General features: G+C 44.4%; 1 protein-coding gene across 1 annotated transcript in view; it reads right to left on the bottom strand.

Moving 5' to 3' along the window:
- LOC137430878 (anoctamin-1-like) overlaps positions 1-25,077 on the bottom strand; it is a 210,907-nt gene that overhangs the window by 58,423 nt on the left and 127,407 nt on the right. Inside the window, exons 13-17 of the mRNA XM_078782360.1 lie at positions 24,558-24,692; positions 23,654-23,814; positions 23,347-23,429; positions 15,392-15,487; positions 12,694-12,765 (exon numbers count right to left, since the gene is read on the bottom strand). Of these exons, the coding sequence (XP_078638486.1) occupies positions 12,694-12,765; positions 15,392-15,487; positions 23,347-23,429; positions 23,654-23,814; positions 24,558-24,692 (547 nt within the window). The remainder of the gene's footprint in view (positions 1-12,693; positions 12,766-15,391; positions 15,488-23,346; positions 23,430-23,653; positions 23,815-24,557; positions 24,693-25,077) is intronic.

The following is a 25,077-nucleotide window of genomic DNA, read 5'->3' as shown; positions in this document are numbered from 1 at the left end:
TTGGGGAAATAGGGGAATATTTACAAGCGGATATGGATGGAGGCCAATCTCATATCCGCAACAATATATATATATATATATATATATATATATATATATATATATATATATATATATATATATATATATATATATATATATATATATATGTAATATATATATATATATATATATTGTTACGGTCCGCGGATTAGATGTTATTTTTACCGAGCGGATGTAACCGCGGCCGAACAGTTGTTCCCCGACTAAACCCGATTCACCCAAACGTTGGCCGTATCGCGCCACCGCTATTCAATCGGGAAAAGACTAAGACGACGAATGCAAAGAGGAAGAAGGAGACGTACAGAAGAGTAACGGGGTTTATTATTATTTACACACATAAGCAAAAAGAGCAGTCACGATTATTTACAGGGGACATGAGACGCAGGTGACACAGTGAAAATTACTAGCTTATACAGACTTAGTTACTACCCAGGACAGCACGAACAAAACAAACTCACGTACGCAAATGGGGAACTTGCAGGCAGGAATGGCTGGAAAGGATGAGCAGGTGGGATCACAGGGCACAGCGAGCAGGTCCACTCCGGGCGGGAAGCGAGGAGCCGGCAGCTCCCTGTATTCGGCTTTACAGCGCACACCGTCAGGGCTTCACGCGGCTGGTTGAAACGGGGCTGCACTCCTCTGCCGTATCTCTCGTGTAGCTTGTTTCATAAAAGCTCCTCGGCTTTCTCTTGGACCCCTTCTTTTTCGTGTCCCTCTCCATGCAGCTCAGCTCGTATTCCCTTCCTCTCACTTCTCTCTCCAGCGCGGGACTGACACGCCCTCTTACGCACTTGGACTCATCTGCCGTATCCCTCGTGTGTCTTGTCCCAGCGATCGTCGCACCCTTCTCTCCAAACCTTCAGCACGGGTCTGACACGCCCCCTTCGGTTTCGGTACCGCCCTCTCCCCCGTGCTCTGTTTCGTGACCTTGTATGGTAATCCCACGGGCTTGTCTCCTTATTTGGGCAGCGCGCCGACGGCACGCCCCTCGTGGCGAGCCACGGGCTTGTTTCCTTATTTGGGCATGGGGCTGCACAGCCCCGCCCTTCGTGGCACGCCCTGGGCTTGCCTCTCCCTGGCAACCCCGCCCCTCCTGTTCAAACAGAGCATGGAGCACATATTCACTATAGCAGCGAATTGAGAGGGCGTGCACCCCACGCTTGTGAACTGCTTCACCCACAGATGGAGAGTTTGGCTGGGAAATGGAATTATTGAAGGGGAGCTATTCTTAATTGATTCGGTGCAATGGAGTATTATTCTAATGGAAGACAAGGCCTTACTCTAAAACACATAATAAGATATAAGCTACTGAACAAGGGTTTTATCAGGTCCTGCAATGTGGTGTTTATGGAATTAACTACCGAGACGCCCTTTTTATCTTTACACAACTCCGGAGGCAGGAGGGGCCATATCCAAACCATGTTCATCACCATTTCCAATATAATACAACACAATCAAAAAAATGCAATCCTCATATCCGCAACACTGCACCCTCCTCCTCTTAGGCACGACCCGGGCCTACAACTTTTAATTTAGTGTGACACGTAGGTGTAGTTCCCTCTACTTTTAACCTGACCCTGAGTGTGACAGTTTTAAAACATAAATAAATATGTCCCGCTGCTCCATTGCACCCTGCCTAACAGACTCACGCCCACAGCTAACCGAATTGCGGAATGGTCTTCAAACTATACACTGACGGTGGGGAGCATTATTTACAATTGACGCTACTTTTATTTGCAAAACTAACCCAGGACCTGTAATTGTTCTTTCTGGGGGGGAGACAGTCTGCTCTGCATCAATGCACCATGAAAGCACCCTAACGCACCAACACACCCTCAAGCACCAATCGGTGCAGTCATCACTGTTCATCAGTGTTCATGAATAAAAATAACCAAACAACCCCTAACCCTGCAGGTGATCTCTTGCTCTTCGGCTCCCTCTGCTGGCTATTATTATTTGTTCTTCCAGATGTTGACTTTTCTTTGCTGGCGGCCTATTTGTGATAATAAAATGCACCTAACGTGTCCGTTTTATTTTTCTTTATTTATGGCCCACAGGGCCGACTACGTGTGGTTCACCTGTGGGGCATCGGTGCCCTGTGGCCAAGGTCCGCCAGCAAAATTTCGGGCCCTCATGGCCAGTTCCAGCAGAGGGGCCACGCCCCAACCCATGGGGTCCATAAGTGGTGCTCGGCCACAGACATGTGGTCCATAATGTGGTGCATCGATGCAGACAGCTGGTTCTGGGAGTTCCGGGCGCACAATGGCGGACTCACGCACGCTCCCCTCGGCGCCCAATGGCGCACAGGTCATGTGGGAGACAAAAGGGGGACAAGACAGATGAGCGAGGGGTAAGGTCACAAGGGTACACATCAATAAGGCAATGCAAGGTGAAATGCGTACGGAGGGCGAAGTGAGAAAGCTCGTCCCTACCGTACGTCACCCCCCTGTCACCTACACTACCCTTGCCCTTACCCCATATGTACAAAATCTACACATTTACAAATTCGTCACTACCGTCACGTCTTCCCATATTTCCCTTATACCAAATTCGTCTTCACAATCCCACTATCCAAAATTTGCCATCACCAATTCATCATCAATCCTCATAAGGAGGAAGAGATGGAACACAAAGCACAATGTCACACCCACGTCATGATGCGTCTCACATTCCAAAACATTTGCAACATTAAATAATTAAACATGGCATGGTGTGGAGTTACGTCACCTCAGGTGAGTGGATGCAGATGGTGCGAGGAGATCTTCATCCTAACTACTTTCTAAATGACATTAACACACGTTACACTACCCGGGGTCTTTCCCTGCCAATCCATTGGCCAACTTACACTATGGGTTCTAAAAACCAATTCCCATTGACCAAACTGTGGTGCTTCTCAATTTGGGGTCTCACTCCCCCGATTCATCTCCCGGTGCCCTTGCACAATTTCTGGGCTGAGGCGTGTAGCTCTCCCAGCAGGTCTACCCACCTGCACACCTCCACCACTGTAGTTGCCACCCGAGCTTACCTAGCTCCTCACCCTAACCTATCTAATTGGGGAAGGCCCCTCCTGGCTCTGTCACCCCTTGGTGCCCTCTGGCACTGGGCTACCCGGGTCCGTCCTCCGGATCCTCGGGCCCCATCCACAACTACCGGCTCCCAGAGCCCACCTGCGGCCTCACCTGGCCGACATCCTCACAGTGGTGGAGTGCCCAAACCAACTACACACACTAACAGGCTAAACGCCCAGCCATTTCCACAACACTAATGCACCCATCCAAATACCATTCTTCCACCCACACCACAGATGCCAATATCCAACCACAATTTACCTATACCCTCTCCCTAACACTTACACTACCCGCCCCGGGTATTCGTGATGGGGGTCCACTCTTCCCCCATTCACACCTTCGCACCATCCACTCCACTCCATAGTTTCCATCATACTCACTCCACGACCATCCATTCCAATACCCCATATATTCCACACTCCATGTATTCCACACAACTGTTGGTGCACACCTGTGCACTCACACCTGGTGCCACCTGCAACCTCCTCCTCTTCCTGGACCATTTGGTCAGCACCATACTCATCATCATCACTCACTCATACTCTGCTCCACACCTGTTCAGTTGCACACCTGCGCAATCACACCTGTTCAATCACACCTGTTCACCATACACTTTTCACAATACACTTCCGATCCTCAAACACACGGCATCATCTCATCTAACTACTCCCCTCTGAAACTTGCGCTTCCCAGTCGCCCCTTTTAACTATTGCGCTCCCTCGTCATTATCATCCACACTAATCTACCTGCGTCCCCACTGCAGGTATCAGTCACTAACTAATCTTAACGTTACCTAAGGTCATCTTCTAGGTCCCTACACACGATATATCCTAACCCACCCGGGCTAGTTTTCACTGCCATCAACCCCATAAATCTAGTGCTCCTTTGCCCCCCTGCTGTGAGGGATGGTGGATTGGCCATCCCACCACATCGGGGACGTTCCACTATAAATTTTGCTCGCCAAATTTCAGCCATTCAAAAATTTGCCAATCATCTGCCAATCACTGTACCATTACCAATCATCACTCTGCCAATCCTTTGCCAATCATCAAATTTTGTTTTTCTAATTTCGGGGCCAAAACACTATCCTCGTCATCACAGTCTACTTACTAGTGCCTCTCGGTGCGCCAATTCACTTCCAGAGCTCGGCTTCGTAAAGCCGAGCAATGAATGCGGGTTGTTTTGTGCCAGCGGCTGGATACGTCCCGCATTCGGTGCAGGGACGGGGGCTTACCCGGGCCGAGATCCCACGCACCACCTTGGCACGGAGCCATCCAATGTCCCGATCTCGACCTGCCGGAACGCCTCAACAAAAAGGGGTCGCCATGACGACCCTTCCTATCGGGCTGCCCGTTCCGCCTAGCGGAGCATGGACGCGTCCGTTCCAAGCGAGGCCCAGCGTGGATCACGTACGGCGGTCCTTTTGAACCCGCCGTGGTTCGGATCCCCGCTGGTCCTCGCGGCACGCGAAACCCGGCACGCACCGAGGGCCCGATTCGGCTAAATGTCGTTCTAACCGCTAACCCGGTTACCGTCGATGCCTCACCTGCATGCTTACACCCCGCAGCCCGTTCCTTGCTCATACATCCAGCTGTTCCCATGCTCCTCGTCATTGCACCTTCTCTTACACACCCAGGTACACTCATTCCGCTCACAGACTTGGTCACACACCTGACCACCGAACACCTTGGCACACATTCGACGTTCGCACACCTTACCAACACACCTCTACACGCCCCCTCCTCGGTCACCTCCTCTGTGACAATCACAGGTGTGCTCTCACTCGCACACCCAACCACGTGCCTCACTACCAACTTAAGTGTGCATTCCCACACACGCTCTACCATTCCAGGTGTGCATCCTTCCATTCCAGGTGTACATCCTCTCTCACCTGTCACAACCAACTCACGCTCCGTGTCACTCTTACTACTCTCACCTCCACTCTTGACAGCGCACTCACCCTTACTCTCGACAGCGCACTCTTTCCTCATGCACCTGTCCGTTACACATCTTTCTCACGCACACTCTTGCGCACACTCTCCCGTTACTTCCTCCGTAACACTCACTACAGGCGTGCATTCTCCCTTACTCTTGACAGCGCACTCTTTCCCCATGCACTCGTCCGTTACACACCTTTCTCGCGCATCCTCTTGCACACACTCTCCCGTTACTTCCTCCGTAACACTCACCACAGGTGTACATGCTTCCGTTACATCCTTTGTAACACTCCCCACTACGCGCTTCCATGTGCTCCCTCGCACACGCGCTATGACCGACTCACTCTCGACAGCACACTCACTCCTCGGCGCGCACTTTTTCCTCACACACCCCAGAGTCGGACATTCTCGCACACCTCCTCTTTCGCACACCAGACCTGTCGCACACTTCACCAACGGCCTCTCACGAACACCCGGGTCCGAAACAACCCCCAAGCCGACTGAAGCTCCCCTCACATCATGTACATTTCCGATTATATCGCCACTCACCTTGGCACCTCGTCTCCGCACCTCCTTCACCACCTGCAAACTCTTTATTTGGTTAGTGAGCACACCATTATTAGTTGAGCACCGACCTTGTACATATTCCATCACCTCCTCCTGTATTTCTCTCTTAGTTTCTGTCCATCTCTTCTTAATTTCACTCACCTCTTCTTCCACTTCCTCTAATTTTTGCTTCACTTCTTTTATTTCCCGGTGCGTCTCCTCAAGTTCGTCCTCTGAGGCTATCTTGACCATCTCTATGTGCGTCCTCACCTCTCGGTCCTTCGTCTCCATTACTTCTGTCACCTCTTCCAACCTCATTGTCAGTCCCTCACGTACCATCTGACATTGCCTCTGTGTCGCTATCAAGTCATTTTTAATGTCGTTTTGTGTCGCTTTTAACCCTCCTAGTACTGCAGTGTTCCTTTGAACCTGCTCCGTTAGTTCTTTTTGTCCCTCCGTCAGCTGTTCCACCTCCTCCGTCAGATCTTCTATTCCCCCCTGTAACCTAGCCATTCCATTTCTCACCTCTTTCTCTATACGCTTTTCACCTCGCTTTACCTCCTCGCGTACCCCCGAGACCTCCTCACTTACACCTCGTCGTATCTCCTCCTTCATCTCCTCCCTCTCTTTTGTAGATGCTGCCCTCATCTGTCCCAATTCATCCCTCTGAGCATCCAATTTGGTTTCTACCCCGATTTTTACCTCCTCTATCTGCTCTCCCATTTGTTTAATTTATCGGGCGGATTGCTCCCCTATTGCCCGCAATTTGTCTTCCATCCTATTTTCTAGCCCCTCTAACCCATTTTTCACCCCCTCTATCCCATTGTCTAATCCCTCAAATTTCTTGTCTAAACCCTCAAATTTTGCTTCTAGCCGTTCCCCCATTTGTCCCAATTGCTCACTCTGAGCCTCCATCCGGTTCCCCATTTTTTCACTATTAGCCCTCGCTTCGTCCCTCATTACCCCCAACATTCTGTTTTCCATTCTCTCACTATCAGCCCTCCTTCTGTCTTCCATTTGTTCCATACTGTCGTTTTTTTTCTGCATTTCCACCATGAATTGGGCCATGAAGGCTTGCATTTGGACCGCGCTCATTGGTTCTGCGGCCGTGGCCCCCTCAACCACGTGCGCGAGAGCGCCATTTTGTGCGCCTGATACCCCCTCAACCACACCTTCTTTACTCTCCTCCACCCTTTCCTCCACATACATTTCCCCGAGGTCCTGGGTCGATTCTACCCCGTCTATCTGTGTCTCTCCCACCGGCATCCCGTCGCCTTGACCAGCCATGGCGCGATTTCAAAATTCGGGTATTGCTTTACAACACAAATTTCCAGCAGCTTGTAATTTTGAGCGCGTTAAGCGCGCTTCGGGTCCGTATCTCACTCCCCGACACCAATTTGTTACGGTCCGCGGATTAGATGTTATTTTTACCGAGCGGAGGTAACCGCGGCCGAACAGTTGTTCCCCGACTAAACCCGATTCACCCAAACGTTGGCCGTATCGCGCCACCGCTATTCAATCGGGAAAAGACTAAGACGACGAATGCAAAGAGGAAGAAGGAGACGTACAGAAGAGTAACGGGGTGTATTATTATTTACACACATAAGCAAAAAGAGCAGTCACGATTATTTACAGGGGACATGAGACGCAGGTGACACAGTGAAAATTACTAGCTTATACAGACTTAGTTACTACCCAGGACAGCATGAACAAAACAAACTCACGTACGCAAATGGGGAACTTGCAGGCAGGAATGGCTGGAAAGGATGAGCAGGTGGGATCACAGGGCACAGCGAGCAGGTCCACTCCGGGTGGGAAGCGAGGAGCCGGCAGCTCCCTGTATTCGGCTTTACAGCGCACACCGTCAGGGCTTCACGCGGCTGGTTGAAACGGGGCTGCACTCCTCTGCCGTATCTCTCGTGTAGCTTGTTTCATAAAAGCTCCTCGGCTTTCTCTTGGACCCCTTCTTTTTCGTGTCCCTCTCCACGCAGCTCAGCTCGTATTCCCTTCCTCTCACTTCTCTCTCCAGCGCGGGACTGACACGCCCTCTTACGCACTTGGACTCATCTGCCGTATCCCTCGTGTGTCTTGTCCCAGCGATCGTCGCACCCTTCTCTCCAAACCTTCAGCGCAGGTCTGACATGCCCCCTTCGGTTTCGGTACCACCCTCTCCCCCGTGCTCTGTTTCGTGACCTTGTATGGTAATCCCACGGGCTTGTCTCCTTATTTGGGCATCGCGCTGACGGCACGCCCCTCGTGGCGAGCCATGGGCTTGTTTCCTTATTTGGGCATGCGGCTGCACAGCCCCGCCGTTCGTGGCACGCCCTGGGCTTGCCTCTCCCTGGCGACCCCGCCCCTCCTGTTCAAACAGAGCACGGAGCACATATTCACTATAGCAGCGAATTGAGAGGGCGTGCACCCCACGCTTGTGAACTGCTTCACCCACAGATGGAGAGTTTGGCTGGGAAATGGAATTATTGAAGGGGAGCTATTCTTAATTGATTCGGTGCAATGGAGTATTATTCTAATGGAAGACAAGGCCTTACTCTAAAACACATAATAAGATATAAGTTACTGAACAAGGGTTTTATCGGGTCCTGCAATGTGGTGTTTATGGAATTAACTACCGAGACGCCCTTTTTATCTTTACACATCTCCGGAGGCAGAAGGGGCCATATCCAAACCATGTTCATCACCATTTCCAATATAATACAACACAATCAAAAAAATGCAATCCTCATATCCGCAACAATATATATATATACATATATATATATATATATATATATATATATATATATATATATATATATATATATATATATATATATATATATATATATATATATATATATATATATATATACAGTCATGTGAAAAAGTAAGTACACCCCATGTAAAGTTTTGACTTTTTCAACATATTTCAACATACAGCTACTTGAACTTAATTTCAACAATATTGACAGATAAAGGTGATATAACATAACAAATATCATGAAACATTTACATTTTGTATTGCATTGTATAATTTAAATAAACATAAATGCAAATTTCGCATGTGGAAAAAGTAAGTCTTAGTAAGTAGGGTCTTACAGCTGACGATGCATATCAGAGCAAAAACCAAGCCATGAGGTCGAAGGGACTGCCTGCAGAGCTCAGAGACAGGATTGTGTCGAGGCACAGATCTGGGGAAGCCTACAAAAAATTTCTGCTGCATTGAAGGTTCCCAAGAGCACAGTGGCCTCCATAATTCTTAAATGGAAGAAGTTTGGAACAATCAGGACTCTTCCTAGAGCTGGCCGCCCGGCCAAACTGAGCAATCGGGGAAGAAGGGCTTTGGTAATAGAGGTGACCAAGAACTCGATGGTCTCTCTGGCTGAGCTCCAGAGATCCTGTGTGGAGATGGGAGAAACTTCCAGAAGGACAACCATCACTGCAACACTCCGCCGATCTGGGATTTATGGCAGAGTGGCCAGAAAGAAGCCTCTCCTGTTAAGGACAGGTGAAAGAGGAAATTTCTCATCTCCACCTAACAATAGCTGAAGACCTCAAAACAGCTGTCAGGAGTTGCTTTTATGACCTCCAACACTCAAAAATGGAAAATGTTCAGAAGAACATGGAGAAAAATTCAAATTTGTGCGGAGAATGGTGGGGAGCATACAGATAAATTCTAACTAAATTCTAACTGTGTGCATAGGAACGGACTTTGTGGCCATTCTGTACTTTATGTATGTATGTATGTATATATATATATACATATATATATATTGTTGCGGATATGGGACTTGGCCTCAATATCCGCTTGTAAATACTCCCCTATTTCCCCAATACTCCCCAACTATCCCCAATCCCCCATTCCCTAGTCCCATTGCCTGTAAATAACACTCTGTAGAACCGACCTTCCCCTTTTTCCCCCATTAAATGTCGTGCCCAGGTCCACCGCATCTCACGTAGACAACTTTCGGACATCTTGCTAGTTATTCTTAGTCTATGTCAGTTAAGGACTCGTTTCCATTAATTCTGACTCTTCGTTGCACCAGAATGTGATTATATGGCACCAGTAGTGAGTTTAGGACCTTCCCATACCTCCTCCCATCTTCTTCCCCAAACAACAACTACAACAACAACTACAACAACAACTACAACAACGGCGCGGCGCGGGGGAGTGTGCGTCCTCACACCGGCTCGGTTAGCCGCCATTGACCATGCGCTCCGACGGGGTTACCACGAAGGGGCTCCTTGTCAGCCCCTCGTCAAGGGCGGAGCCGGTAACCCCCCCGCACGCACCCAATGAGAAGCAACGGGCCGATTCCATCTGGGGCGGAGCTAACGAGCCGAGGGCGTGTCACTCCCCGCCGGATATACGCGGCCACTTACCGGACGTGACGTCAGATGCGCCCCCAGCTTGAACAGACCAGTCGCGACCTCCGAGCGCTGAGCGACCTCCCCGCATCTATTGGACCGGACCGGGTCGATTTGTCCCTGAGCCAAGAGTGCACCTTGAGCCATCGACCAACCCGCCTTTCCTTGCCATCAATCCCCGTGTGAGTCAGTTTTTGTCCTGTTTATCTGTCGTCTGTCGGGGCTATTATAAGAGTGTGTCTAAGTGCCTGTCTTCCTATGCTGTCCCTCTTGTCGTTGTAATCTGACCTTCCGCCCTAATATAACCTCCTCCGGAGGTCTTGAGAACTGAACCCTTGGTGTCGTGTCATTTTAATCCAGCCGTTGTGTCTTTTCCATCATTGATTTAGCATAGCGCGATTTAGTCAACGTTCGAGTATAATCGGGTAACTTGTGCGGACACGGCGGCCATTCCGCTCGGCCCACCCTAACATCAAAGTCGTGTCTGTAACAATATATATATATATATATATATATATATATACACGAGGGGCAGTCAATAAGTAACCTTAAAATATTTTTCACAACTTGTTTATTGCATGTACGTGTGCAACAACTATGTTATTTTTCAACAGCATCTCCATTGCGGTTCAATGCATTTTTTCCAGTGCTTTACTGAGGCCTGGATTGCTCTTGAAAAAAAATATTTTGGCTGCTTGTGTAGCCATTCGTGCAACGCCTCTTGGACCTCTTCATCGGATCGGAAAGTGGTTCCATCAAGCACGTCTTTAAGTGGCCCAAAGATCTGGTAATCCAAAGGGGAGAGATCTGGCGAGTGGGTTGGATGAGGCAGACACTCAAAATGCAGGTCCTCAATTGTTGCAGTTGTAGCACGGGCAGTATGGGGCCGAGCATTGTCATGCTGCAGCAAAACACCGGTAGTGAGTAGTCCACGACGTTTTGATCTGATTTCTGGTTTCAGATGATTTTTAAGGAGGTTGCAGTATGATGCATTGGTGACTGTGGTTCCTCTGGGCATGTAATGCTCTACAAGTTGGCCTCGGCTGTCCCAGAAGAGCGTCAGCATCACTTTTTCAGCAGATGGCTGTGTGCGGAATTTTTTGGGCTTTGGGGAAGTTGAATGGCGCCACTCTTTGCTTGCCCTCTTCGTTTCTGGTTGAAAGTAGTGGACCCAGCTTTCATCCCCAGTCACTACACGCTGTAAGAAAGCGTCGCCTTCTGTTTTGTAACATCGCAGGAGTTCTTCACATGCGTCCACTCGCCGTTCTTTCAGTTTGAGTGTGAGTTATCTCGGCTCCCACCTTGCAGAAACTTTGTGGAACCCCAGCACGTTCTGAATGACATGTTGTTTTGAACTATGGCTAATGTTCAATTCGGAGACCACTTCATCCAGCGTAATGCGACGGTTTTGCCTTAGGACGCGCTCAAATCTTGCAACCATTTCTGGTGTGTCGGCTGTGTGGGGCCGGCCCGAGCGAGCAGCGTCTGCCACAGTGGACACTCCACTTTTCAACTTCCTGTCCCAGTGGTACACCTGCTGCAGCGATAAACGTGCATCACCATATTGCATCTTCATTTTGTGATGGATTTCACTGGGATTCACACACTCACTTCCCAAGAAACGGATGACAGAACGTCGCTCCTCCCTGGTGGGAGCTTCAAAGGAAGCCACCATCTTGGAACTGCTCTACTGACGTCATACGCTCAATGTTGCCAGATCTAAAACAGGCAAAACATGACTTTTACCCATAGAGATAACATATGTTGTCTACAACTACACACATTACATTCTCGAATTTATATTGACATTTCAAGGTTACTTATTGACTGGCTCATATATATATATATATCGGCAGGAAGCTGCAGCACACTCCTTATCAACTTCCTGCAGTAAATGTATTCCAAACTGGAAGATGCTGGTATACAAGATGCCACTATCAGGCAGTCATGTGGAATGTCATTGATTCCATTCCGACATGAGTTCAAACATTGTACAAAAAGTAATGGACATCCTTCCAGATACGAATGTATAATCCATTTGATTGTGTTCATATCACAAATTGTTAAAATAAAGTATATTTTAAATCAGGGATGTTAATTTCATTCTGGGCATGCCACTGCATATGTAATGCAAATTAAATAATCAGGTCAACTCAGGACAAGGTGAATGTAAAAGGGTGATGTACAAAGACAGCCTTTAATCACAAATCGATTTTGCACCTTTATGTTACAGACATCTTGGATGAATAGTACAGAGCAATTCAACTCAAATGTCATAAAATGAGATTATTTTCAAGATTTTTATTTAAATCATGAAGCACAAATGCAGCTGAATTAATTTCCCTGTAATTTATGTGGAGACAGCCACATGGCGCTTTGCCTTTCCATGTTTTCCATGATTTTTTCCCATGATTGGCTGTGAAAAGCACATGGCGTTTCACAGGCAATCTGGGACAAGACGTGGCTGCCACCACGGTGCGGTATTGGGAAATATACTGACGGTGCATTGCATTCGCTGCCTAATTGGCACATTATTTTCATGTCAAGGATGTAAATTAGTTGTACAATATTTTATACTCAGATTGTGAGCATTGTGAGCTTTTTTGACAGTGCAATTTTCCATTTTTTGGAGACAAAGTGTCAGTTTAAAAAAGATTTTCAAAGAAAGTGTTTTGTAAACTTGTCCTATTAAATGTGGGCCTAGTAATCTGATCACACTATGGTCCATAGTTACAAACCAGGTTAACTCCAGCCGTGGCCGATTGTACAGTCTCCTTCCATCGCCGCGGTCCAGCCTTTTTCACAGCCTGCTGCAAAACGAACAGCATTGTGGGAGGTTTTACACACATTTCACAAGCACATTGTTTAACCTTATACTTTAGCTAAACCCACAGCGAAAGTGATCAAAACTAAACCTGATGCGTAAAATATAATTCACTTGACGGTGTGTATTTTACCTGCACATCTCAACAGGTGTGAAAAGAAGGAATCAGACAAGGCTTACAAACCCCAAAAGTTATACAGTAGCCTTGTACCTGATCATAATTGTTTTTCAGTGATTAATCCCCGATGGACTTAGTCTGAAATGGGGGCTAATGGATTTGGTCTCGTCCGTCCATCCATCCGTCCATCCGTGCATCCGTGCATCCGCAATCATATCTCGGAGATGTATGGACCGATTTTGTTCATACTTGGCAAAAAGACAATACATGACGGTATACATATGCTCAACATATTGCTTCATGATGTGATCCAAGATGGCCGACTGGTAGACTGGCAGCCATTTTGGTTGTAAAAAACCGGATATTGACCACGTCCTCAACTATTTCTCGGACATGCATTTACCGATCTTGTTCAAATTTGGCACACAGATAATGAATGTGGGTAACATATGCTCGTCATTTTTTTTCGAGATCAGATCCAAGATGGCCGACTGGTAGACTGAAAGCCATTTTAGTTGTAAAAAACCTGATATTGACCACATCGTCAACTATTTCTCGGACATGCATTTACCGATCTTGTTCAAATTTGGCACACAGATAATGAATGTGGGTAACATATGCTCATCATTTTTTTTCGAGATCAGATCCAAGATGGCCGACTGGTAGACTGGAAGCCATTTTGGTTGTAAAAAACCTGATATTGACCACATCGTCAACTATTTCTCGGACATGCATTTACCGATCTTGTTCAAATTTGGCACACAGATAATGAATGTGGGTAACATATGCTCATCATTTTTTTTCGAGATCAGATTCAAGATGGCCGACTGGTGCCCATTTTGTTACTTAAATATGTCCCCATCCATTTCTCGGACATGCATGGACCGATTTTCTTCAAACTTGACACAAAGAAAATACATGAGCATACATATGCAGAAGATTTTGTTTTGTCATCCGACCAAATGTGGCCGACTGACAGCCTTTAACTCCGTACAGCAAAATTACTAAAACCACGGCGGGGACGATGACATTTTATGTGTTTTTCTTCTTGTTGGTTTTGGAGAATATTGTGCATGGAGTATTGTGACATGGAGTATTGCTATTGCCATATAATGTTCATTACATGTCTTTAGATTATATTTATCATGAACCATTTATCTTCTGTTGTTTTGAGTTTTTTTCATTCACTTTAATATTTATCAACGCCTTCACATTAACTAGAATCATACTGTACATACAACTTATTTTATGCATATACTTTTAAATTAATTTTAAAAACAAAACAACATATGTGGAGAGAATTACAAACTATCCAAAATAGGCAGGACTATGGTCTGCCCATGAGGGATTACATCAATTGTAAAATCATGGTCACCCAACAGCAAGAATAGTCAACGTGGTTTGGAACAGCTTTTGGAAATAAATATGGAAACAGAGAGCAAATTTTGGTATAAAATGCAAATAAGATGTGATGGGATTGCATCGTATGCGTAAAAATCTTCTGTTGTTTTAAACTCTTATGGTTAAACTGCCAAAATCTAGGCTCGCTGCTCACCTTTACTCCTTCATTCCCCTTTTCTCCCGCCTCTGCAACAAACTCCCACTCCTCCCTCCAAGTCTTTAAAACAGCTGTCCACCACCATCTCTTATCTTCCCCATATCCAAAACCTTGATCTTTTCTACCCCCGCTAATTCACCCCAGATCCACTTTTTTTGAAATTCCAACTTCTTTCCTGGAAGTCCTTGCAGTGTCCATATGTTTTATACCTCTCCCACCTCCCCCAAGCCCTCTCCCTCCCACAGATCTCTCGATGTCCTTGCTCTCAAATGTTGTGTTTGTGTCCTTCCCCCTCTCTCCCCATCTTGTCTACCGCTCCCCTTATTATATGTTTTATGTGTCGGTTTGACTTTTTGTGTGATTAATGTTCGCTCTTTCACGAGCCTCGATCTTGTATACAAAAAACCCCCAAAAAAACATGCTGCATTTTGCAGTCCTGTACGTGGACATAGTACACTGTGATTAGTTGTCATGCAAGCAATCAAAAAGTTCCACACCTGAAGAAGAAAATGCCCCATCTCTACTTACGCCACAAAATATAAACGGGTTTATCATTGCAGTTTGTGAATAATATAGCTCCTGGTTAGGAAACATTACATGATAAACATATATAAATCAAAGTCTTAGATAGTGTGCAAGTCAAGACTACACCATTAAACATATTGCAGCCTGACTTCATATGTCAGCAGGAGCTGTGTGGAAGACTCTGAGGAAGATACGCAAATATGTGACTGTGGATTATAGAAGTGGTCAAGGAATTAAGGACAAACTCTCTAGAGGAACCTGATTCCGTCAATTCTGATTCCATCATATTTTGATTCATATCAGATTCAAGCAAAAACGTGAATCCCACCTCATGAAAACTTTCATGCATTTTATGTAAACCTGATCAGGCAGTAAATATTCTTCACGTGATTCAATGCACGAACAACATACCTCATTCTTTGTTTTGCCTTTTTTCTGCTTTTCCTTCTTCTTCCTCTTTTGTTTCTTTTCAATCAGTTTTGTCTCATATTCTGGTCTTGGCTCTGCCTGAAAATTTCCAAAAGAATAATATATCACACAGCTATTGATAGGATACTGCATCAAGAACAATTTTCATTTTTAACCCTTCCTCCGCATAGCGGGAGACGGGCTTTTGCAATCACTCTGTGTGTCTGTCCGAGCCATGACGTTTTTTTTTACCATTTCACCTTTTGTCATCAAAATTTTCAACAAAGCTTCTTTATGAGAATATGGATAAGTCAAATTAATAATTTTGTCTAAAGGTCAAAAGGTCAACAAAGGTGAGTGTCACATAAGGTCGTCAATTTTCATCCAATTTATCTGAAATTTAAAGAATTTGCATATCGGGACACTGAGTTGGTTGAGCAATTAAAAGTTAGAAGCCAATTGTTTTTTGTTTTTTTTAGCTCAAAAGGTCAAAGGTCAACAAAGGTCAAGGTTTCATAAAATCGTCAATTTTTTGTGTTCTTTTTTGAGCATACAGTCATGTTTGGCCAGACATGTCAGGCCCAGAAATGTCAAAACCAAGGTTATTGACCTTGAAATGAGATAGAAAATAATGTATAATCAGTTATGAGGTTAGTTAGCTACGCAATACCGAAAATTCGGTTCGATTCCCACAACTTTGAAACTTTGACCTTTGTGACCATCAAAGTTCAAAGGTGGAGGATTCTGAAATTTGTTGGAAAACTTGTATTTCATGATGTATGTGATAATATAAGATCATGTACGACATTTCACCCTATCAGGAAGCGAACAATGTTATAACACCATCAAAAATCGACTTTTCTAAATTCCGTGTCCTTGTGACCTTGGGGCGAAAATGAAAAATCGAGCTCCGTGGGGCTAGACACATGACATTGGCCTAACCAAATACCGAAACCCCTGTCAGATTCCACCAACTCCCTCGGAGAAGATGTAGCTTGAACTCGATTACCCCCTAAAAAGACATCTTTTTCGGGCGTGGCTCCGCCCACAATGGGCGCAATGCGCCCACTCTCGGCAGGACACAACGAGATCATGATATCAACATCCCACCCAAGTTTCATCAAGATCGGATGATATCATCGGGTAGTTATGCTGCGGACAAACAGACACACACACACACACACACACACACACACACACACACACACACACACACATAGACAGACAGACACACACACATGACGAATATAGTGATCACTCTGTTTGATAACTCGTGAACCAATATGAGCAACAATGATACACGGAGCATCCAATCATGTTTCATAGTAACTTAACATGTGAATCCTTTAATACTTAACATCAGCGTCCCGTTTTATACATCGACATGCAAGACGCAGCCAAGCTATCAGCTCAAATGCAGGGCTATGTGCAGATGACTAGTTTGCAAAATACCATGGGATATATCCTGCTTAGTGATTGCAAATGGGATAGCCAGCTTTACCATCCCATCCAAGGACAAAGATTCTGCCAAGGGTCCAACAATGAAACAATCACAATTTGGTTCAGTCAGTTCAAATCTGAGAAGGCTATCAATTTAGAAATCCTCCCAAATGCCCTATTAAAGACATAATATTTTTTTAAATCCTATTATTATCACTTAAATGAATCATTATTACACATATCACAATGAGCCGATGAACATTCAAACTGTAAACTTGCCGAAAAATATCATTGAAATATCTACTGTATTTACGAGGCAATTGTATTTTTCGTGTTTCATACCGAATATAATGATCTGCTCTTAAAGTGTTTTTAATTGGGACGATAGGGACTTACTATATGGATGAGGGTGGGGGATTGTGAGGGGTGGGTGGGGGATTGTGAGGGGTGGGTTAGGGCTTCATTGGGAATAGACTAGATGGATTTCTGAGAAATGCGAATGTTAGGTGAATGCTTGGGTAAAAGTTGGGAACCGCACTTTTTAACATAACTAGGGTATGCTGAATTCGATTAACCAGGTTCCCAAGCCGAACTTTGATTTTTTAACCTTCTCATTAGCATAAGCAAAATGGCTGCCAAATTGCCATTTTTGGACAATTTCTTTGAACAAACATTTATATATCATGTATATACATGCAGCTCTTTTACTTTAACTTTACAACTTTTACCACAAAATGCACCTCGAAGCTTATACATGTCCTTTTTTCATAAATCCGTCTCGTCTAGAAGATTATAACTGAAAATGAAGGGCCATGAAAAAGAGCAGAATATGGAGGTGAAGAAAGAGGATTCGGGAAATAAGGAGAGAGAAATGGAGAGAAATGGATGAGGGAAACTGGAGAAGATTTGACCTGTCCCAAACCGAGTACATGTCTCATATATCAAGAAGTTAGGATCCCCGTGTGAAATCCCATAATCCATATTGATTTGCCCATTTTCTCCTGTTGTCCGTTAAATCCATGTTGAGGTATTCTTTTTATCCTAATATTGTCACGTGTAACCAAATTGTATTCATTAATAAGGTTACAAATATTAATTACAGAACAAGGTTTACCATATTTACCTCCACCCCCAAAGGTGGATGGAGGTTATGTTTTCACCACTGTCTGTCCGTTTGTTTGTGAACAAGATATCTCAAAAAGTTATGGACGGATTAGGACGAAATTTGGCAGAGATGTAACGTATGTGACATGGCAGAAATGATTAAATTTTGGTGAGGATCCGGATCCGGCTAGTAGAAATTAAAAAGTGATTCTTCACCATTGGGAGATAAGGCCAAAAACGATACATAGCAGGATATCTCAAAAAGTTATGGACGCATTCAGAGCGAAATGTGGTGGACAGTAAATGGAAATTAATAAAATATATTACACTTTGAAGACTATGAAACGTTTCAGAATTTTTCAGAGCAACATGTTGCGTAAGTCTTAATCTTCTTTTCTTTGCATGCAAATATATATAATTGATTGGATATATATCACATATTGGACAAGGACAATAATAGTTTTCCATGAACTTCAAAGATATCAGGAGACAATGGACAAGACAGCGCTGTGTATGGGATTTCAACTTTGGATCACACAGCATCACAAGTTATGTGCTCAGATGAGCATGATAAACAGGCGGAGCTCAGATGAGCATAAAAAGGGTTCACCTGGCGGGGGTATGCTCTCTACTGAGTGCCAATTCCTGTTTTGTACTAGTTATATAGTTTGGAATGCGGCTTGTACAGAGTGAGTCAGACCTCAGTAAGGTGGGTGTGAACCGCCAAAGTGAACATGCAAGCTGTCTGACATCATCATCTCGTTTAGTCCCTATGGATAATTAATTAAACTGGCAATGTTTTAGATGAGACAGCAAGCGGTCCTGTTCGGGCCTCGCCAGGTCAAGTTGACCCACAACACGTGGGTGGCACTAAGTTGAGAAAATGGAGTGCCAGCGTGGACTTTCCCCCTGTAGCCGATTGGTCTGTCGAGCGCTCAACATGATGACGTGGCTGTGAACACAGCGAAGAAGCTCTACAGATTAGTTGTTTTATACCCCGGACAAGTGAAACTTTGCCTTGGCCTGGAGAGGGAAGCGAGAAGCCCAGAAGCCAAAAGGCTTCAAATTCCTCCATGCCAGTCTGTGAACGAGTTTGCAATTCCCAAGTTACTTAAACTGGAAGTTTGGAGGCAGTCTCATCCTTTGTTTTATGCTTTTCTTTCCATCTTTCCATCATAATTAAATGGTACCTCGAGTAACCGAAATGAAACATTGCTGAATGTTTCTGCATAAGACAAACACACAAATGTTAAAGGGTGACTGTGATTCAGGATATGAAGTTAACTACTTACATGGAAATACAAACTCTGATTTATGAATATTTGAACGGCCCTTTTAATTGAAGTCGTTGGAATGAAATCTGTTTGTGGAATTCCCGTGGAACCGAGTCCTTCAATTTGTCGTCTCATTTGCTTCCATCCTTCAACAGTGCTGCCCATTGTCACCTTGTCCTTTTTACAATAGCAACCTTTACTCCCTTCTATTGCCACTGACACTCCCCGTCCCATCAGTAATCCACACTTTGTGATGTCCTTGTCTCCTTGTACCTCCTTGTTCCCCTCATCAGTCCATTATCCTACTCCTCTCTCTCCCGTTTAGCTCCTCCATGAGCCCAGACATCTCTACACATAAAACTGTACAGCGCCTTCATAAAGTATTCAAACCCGTTGACATTTTCACATTTTGTTGTTACAGCTTGAATATAAAATGGATTAAATTGAGTTTTTTTTTGACAATGATCTGCACATAATACCACATAATGTCAAGGTGGAATTTATTTTTTTGGATTTTTTCAAAATAATTTAAAATGAAAAGCTCAAATGTCTTGAGTCAACAAATGTTCAACCACTTTGCTATGACACTCCAAATTGAGCTCAGGTGCATCCAATTTCCTTTGATCATCCTCGCGATGACTCTACAGCTTGATTGGAGTTCACTTGTGGCCAATTCAATCGATTGGACATGATTTAGAAAAAAACACACCTTCCTATATAAGGTCCCAACGTTGAAAGTGCATCTCAGAGCAGAAACTTTTTCATGAACTCCAAGGAACTGTCCGTAGAACTCCGAGATAGAAGTGTGAGGAGCCAGAGATCTGGGGAAGGGAATAAAAAAAATTCTAGAGAGTTCAAGGTTCCCAAGAGCACAGTGAGCTCCATCATTTGGAAATGGAAAGAATATGGAACTACCCAGACTCTTCCATCATAAACGCTGGACGTTCAACCAAACTGAGCAACTGGGCAAGAAGGACCGGGGTCAGGGAGGTGACCAATAATCCAATGACCACTCTGACAGTACTAAAGTGTTCCTTGGCTGAGATGGGAGAACCTGCCACCGGATGTACAACAGCTTCTGCAGCACCACACAAATCTAGGCTTAATGGGAGAGTGGCCAGATGGTAGCCACTCCTGAGAAAAAGGCACATGACAGCATGCCCGGAGTTGGCAAAAAGGCACATGAAATTCTCTGAGAGAATGAGGCAAACAATTCTGTTGTTTGATGAGACGAAAATTGAACTCTTTGGACTGAAAGCAAAGTGCTACATTTGGCGGAAACTAAGCACAGCTCATCACACATCTAACACAATCCCAACCATGAATTGTGGTGGTGACCGCATCATGTTATGGGAATGCTTTTCAGCGGCAGGGACTGGGAGACTTGTAACGATAGAGGGAACAATGAATGGAGCCAAATACACAAATCCTTGAAAGGAACCTGCTTGAGAGTGCAAAATACCTTAGACTATGGCGAAGATTTATGTTCCAACATGATAATGATCCAAAGCATACAGCCAAAACAACATTGGAATGGCTTCAGATTAAGAAAGTGAAATTCTTTCAGTGGCCCAGCCAAAGTCCAGACTTGAATCTCATTAAGAATCTGTGGAAAGACTTGAAGATTGCTGTTAACTGACACTCCCCATCCAACTTGGCAAAGCTTGAGCAAAGCTGTATAGAAAAATGGGGAATCTCCCCAAATCCATATGTGCAAAGCTGGTGCAGACATACCCAAGAAGATTCGTTGCTGTAATCACTGCAAAGGCACTCCTACGAAGTATTGACTCAGGGCATTGAATACTTGTGCAAATTAGATATACTATATCTGTTTTTCATTTTTAATTATTTTGTAAAAAAAATTCTAAAAATAAAATTCCACTTTGACATTATGGAGTATTATGTGGGGATCAGTGACAAAAATTCCCAATTTAATCCATTTTAAATTCAGGCTGTAGCACAACAAAATATGAAAAATTCAAGGGGTGCGTATACTTTCTGAAGGCACTGTAAGTATAATTTGATAAAATGAAGTTTGGATTCACATACTCGAGGTTTTATTCCAGCACTCCTTTAAACATAAATAGGATGGGATGTATTAGGTAGGCAAAAGCCAGGTGTTGGCTTAACGGTTAAGGTGGCTGGCTGAAGATCTTAAGGTCTTGAGTTCATGTCCTGTCATGCCGTTGAAATAACACCAGGTGAGTTGACTCAGCCTGTCGTCCCTCTGCGGTCAACAAAATGAGTACCAGCTGACTGGTGACAGGGGCGAAGGTTTGTGAACACTAATTTCCTCATAAACTATTCTCTGCATCTTGAGGATGTGGCCCCGTATTATAATGGACTACAAAACGTGCATTTTGTAACTAATTTGGAATAATGTTCATTGTGGATCCATCTTTGTTTAAAAACTGTCTTTGGCATTTTGAATCTCCTAACATTTTTGTCGCTAATGTACCGATTTATATGCGTATCCATGCCTTGATAGGATTGTGCACAGGTAGCACACTTGCCTTTGCGCTTTCTAGTCTGGGTTTGATTCTTGACCTGGGTTTAAACTGTCAGACTAGTGGTTCATACGCAGAGCGTTACATCATAAAGTGTGCGTCCTTCGATGGACATTGAGCCGAGTGTCCCATCTGGTACTGGTAGCATTAGCTGGTGGATGTTGATGCCAAGATCCTACGATGGCTTTCACGAAGAGGAGGTGAGTTGTTGCTGGCACCCTCAACACATTACCAAGTACTGCCCGAATCATCGGTCAACCGTCAGGCCTGATCAGCTGATGTGAAAATTTCTCTGGTTGAACCAGATTTCTCTGGTTAGAAGCTGTATCTCTTTTTCTTCGTACCAGAAGTAGGAATTTCATTCATGTGGATTATAACATTCCATTGTGGTGCTCCTCTGGCTTGTTCGTTGGTCTCGAGTTTTGAACAGGTTGGTAATAATGGTTGTAACTATGAACGTGCATTTTGACTGCATTACCTTGCTGAGTGCTTGACTTGCTTTGGAATGTTGACATTGGCCCAAGGCAATTGCATTGTTGTACATCAAACGACCATGGGTGTTGCCTAACATCAGTGGCACAGCTGCGCTTCCACAAAATGTTGCAACCAGCAGCTACAGGCTGCATATGAATCAACAACAAGTTAAGTAAGCATTTGACTTAGGGGCTAAAATTATTTAGCTTTTGGCATAACTAGCTTGCAGAGTAATTAGGTTTAGCCATCTGTCTTCAAGATAGACCGAAAGGACCTTGGAGAAAGTTGAGTATGTACTAATACATTGTCTTGTCCATGATACCATCAAAAAGACATTTCCACTTTTTTTTTTAAATCCCGACTTCTTTCTTTCCTGGAAGTTCTAGCAGTGTCCATGTGTTTTATACCTTTCCCGCCCCCCCCCCCCCCCCGCCTTCCCATCCCTCCTCCCTGCCAAGCCCTCTCCCTCCCACAGATCTTCCGATGTCCCTGCTCTCAAATGTTGTACTTGTGTGCTTCCCCCGCTCTCCCCATATTGTCTCCCACTCCCTTTATTGTATGCTTTGTGTGTGTGTTTTTTTTTTTGTGATTTATGTTAGCTCTTTCACGAGCCTCGATCTAGTATACAAAAAAATAAATAATAATAATAATAATACTAGATAAAAACTCATTATTGAGCTTAAGATATTAAGAGAAGGGGTGAGAGGAATGAATGGTGATATAATGGCGGAGACAGGTTAAAAATTAGCCTTTCTTGCAAATATAAAAATTACATGGCCAGTAAGGTTAAATGACACACACACACACACACACACACACACACACACACACACACACACACACACACACACACACACAAACATTTTGTCATAACAGGTGTCTGGTGACATCTGGTGGGCAGGTCGAGATTGTAGCGAAATCGATTGATGCAGATGTTGTTTTCTTCCTCGACAAGTCAGCCCACATCATAATATGGAAAATGTGGTCGTAAACCAAGCTGCAGAATGCACTGATCTTATATTTACAGTAATGTACAGTTCATGTTGAAAAGTTGACTCGAACCCTAAACTGAACCACGCAGGTATAAAGGCTTCAAATGCATTCAAAATCATCTATAATGTGTTAACTTAGCGTTGTGGCTGCCCTCAGTCAAGCTTACCTCTTCTTCATCCACACCCATAAGGTCCCATAAGTAAGTCAGACGCATTTGCTGCCTCTTCCAACGTTCCAAAAAAGTTGTAGCTGGAATTCAACAACAACGACAATTGTTAACATGTTTTATTGTTTTGTTAACATCAGGTGTTTTTAAGGTGGTAGTTTTAGTACCTAAGTGCTAAGAAAGCAGCCTTCACCAATGCTACTGCAAGGATATTACGACAAACAGAAATAGTAAATGCAAGGTGTCAACTTGATCTCTGATGGAGAATCTCCAAGTGTGATTATATATATATATACGACTGCCTTACCCCAAAGAGCCATGAAAACGGAAAAGAAGACGGTTGCTGGATTGTCAAATAGGTGGCTTGCCCTGGCCGTACTGCACGTACTGCTGAGGTTCCAGTAACCACAGGTTTTGTCACACAATGGGCACATGACGAAGTCTTTGACATGATCACAGAACTCATTGCTGTTAAAATAGCATGAAAGATTGGAAAATGGGGTTAGCATGTGAATCAAAGAGACTTTACAAAAAAAGGCCTAGATTGTGTGTGACAATATATATATATTTTTTGTATACAAGATCGAGGCTCGTGTAAGAGCTAACATTGATCACAAAAAGACAAACTGACACATAAAACATAAGATAAAGGGAGTGGAAAACATAAGATAAAGGAAGCGGGAGAACAAGATGGAGAGCAGGGCCATCAGGAGATCTGTAGGAGGGCTTGGGGGGAGTGGGCATGGGAAGGGGGAGGGAGGGGGTAGGTGGGAGAGGTAAAAAACACATGGGCACTGCTAGGACTTCCAGGAAAGAAGTCGGTATTTCAGAAAAGTAGATCTGGGGTGAATTAACGGGGGTAGAAAAGATCAAGGTTTTGGATGGGGGAGATATTCTGGTTTGATATCCGCCTTTGCAAAGCATATGCACGTGTACACATCATACGGGTCAGAAGTCCTTTTTTCAAGCCAAGTGACTTTGTTATGGACATGGGAAGCACAGTTCCGAAAGTGTAAGCTTACGTCAGGGTAACTTCTACATCACATCATGGCTTACAGAAAATGCAACGCAAGTTCATTATAAATCTCTCGAGCCATTGCATTAGTTAACATTTCAGTTCAATTCCATCATTACAACCAGTACAGAGGAATAAAAGCTAATCGGCCTGTTCCAGTGATGCTACACCAAACATTGAGAGGCTAAACACTGACCTTGGGATGTTTTCATGGACAGTGGCACAGCCATACAGGAACACTATTATGCCGACGATGGATGCTGGGATGAGAAGTTCTGTGTACGTTCCTAACCAGGCGAAGTACAAACCTATCTTCTCTCCAAAGTATTTTCTGGTCAATGAGAACAAGCATTTCCTGAATGTTAGGATAACATCACATATTGCTACGTGAAAGGGATTGTTACGTGGAAGAGCACATGATATTAAGGTTTTAGCAAGGACCGTGTGATCATGCAGATCAGATGCCCCTTGTAAAGGATATTTGTCAGAAATAAGTCTTCTTGCAAAATGTGTGCTGAGGAGGTGGTGAGTGTAAACTGTACAGTATATAGAGTAAGATTGTATCCTGTAAAACCTCCCGTTTCAGGTGAGGCCAGGTGGAGAGCTTGGGTATAAAGGCTTATGGAAAGCATGCTACATGCTTGCAGTGGAAGCATCATGAACTGTATGCCGATTCGACTGAAAGCCATGGCAATGAAGTGAGCGGTGGAGCCCTG

The sequence above is a fragment of the Myxine glutinosa genome, chromosome 7, assembly GCF_964187855.1.
Source record: "Myxine glutinosa chromosome 7, kmMyxGlut1.1, whole genome shotgun sequence".
Lineage (NCBI taxonomy): Eukaryota > Metazoa > Chordata > Myxini > Myxiniformes > Myxinidae > Myxine > Myxine glutinosa.
This window is presented reverse-complemented; position numbering and strand designations above follow the sequence as displayed.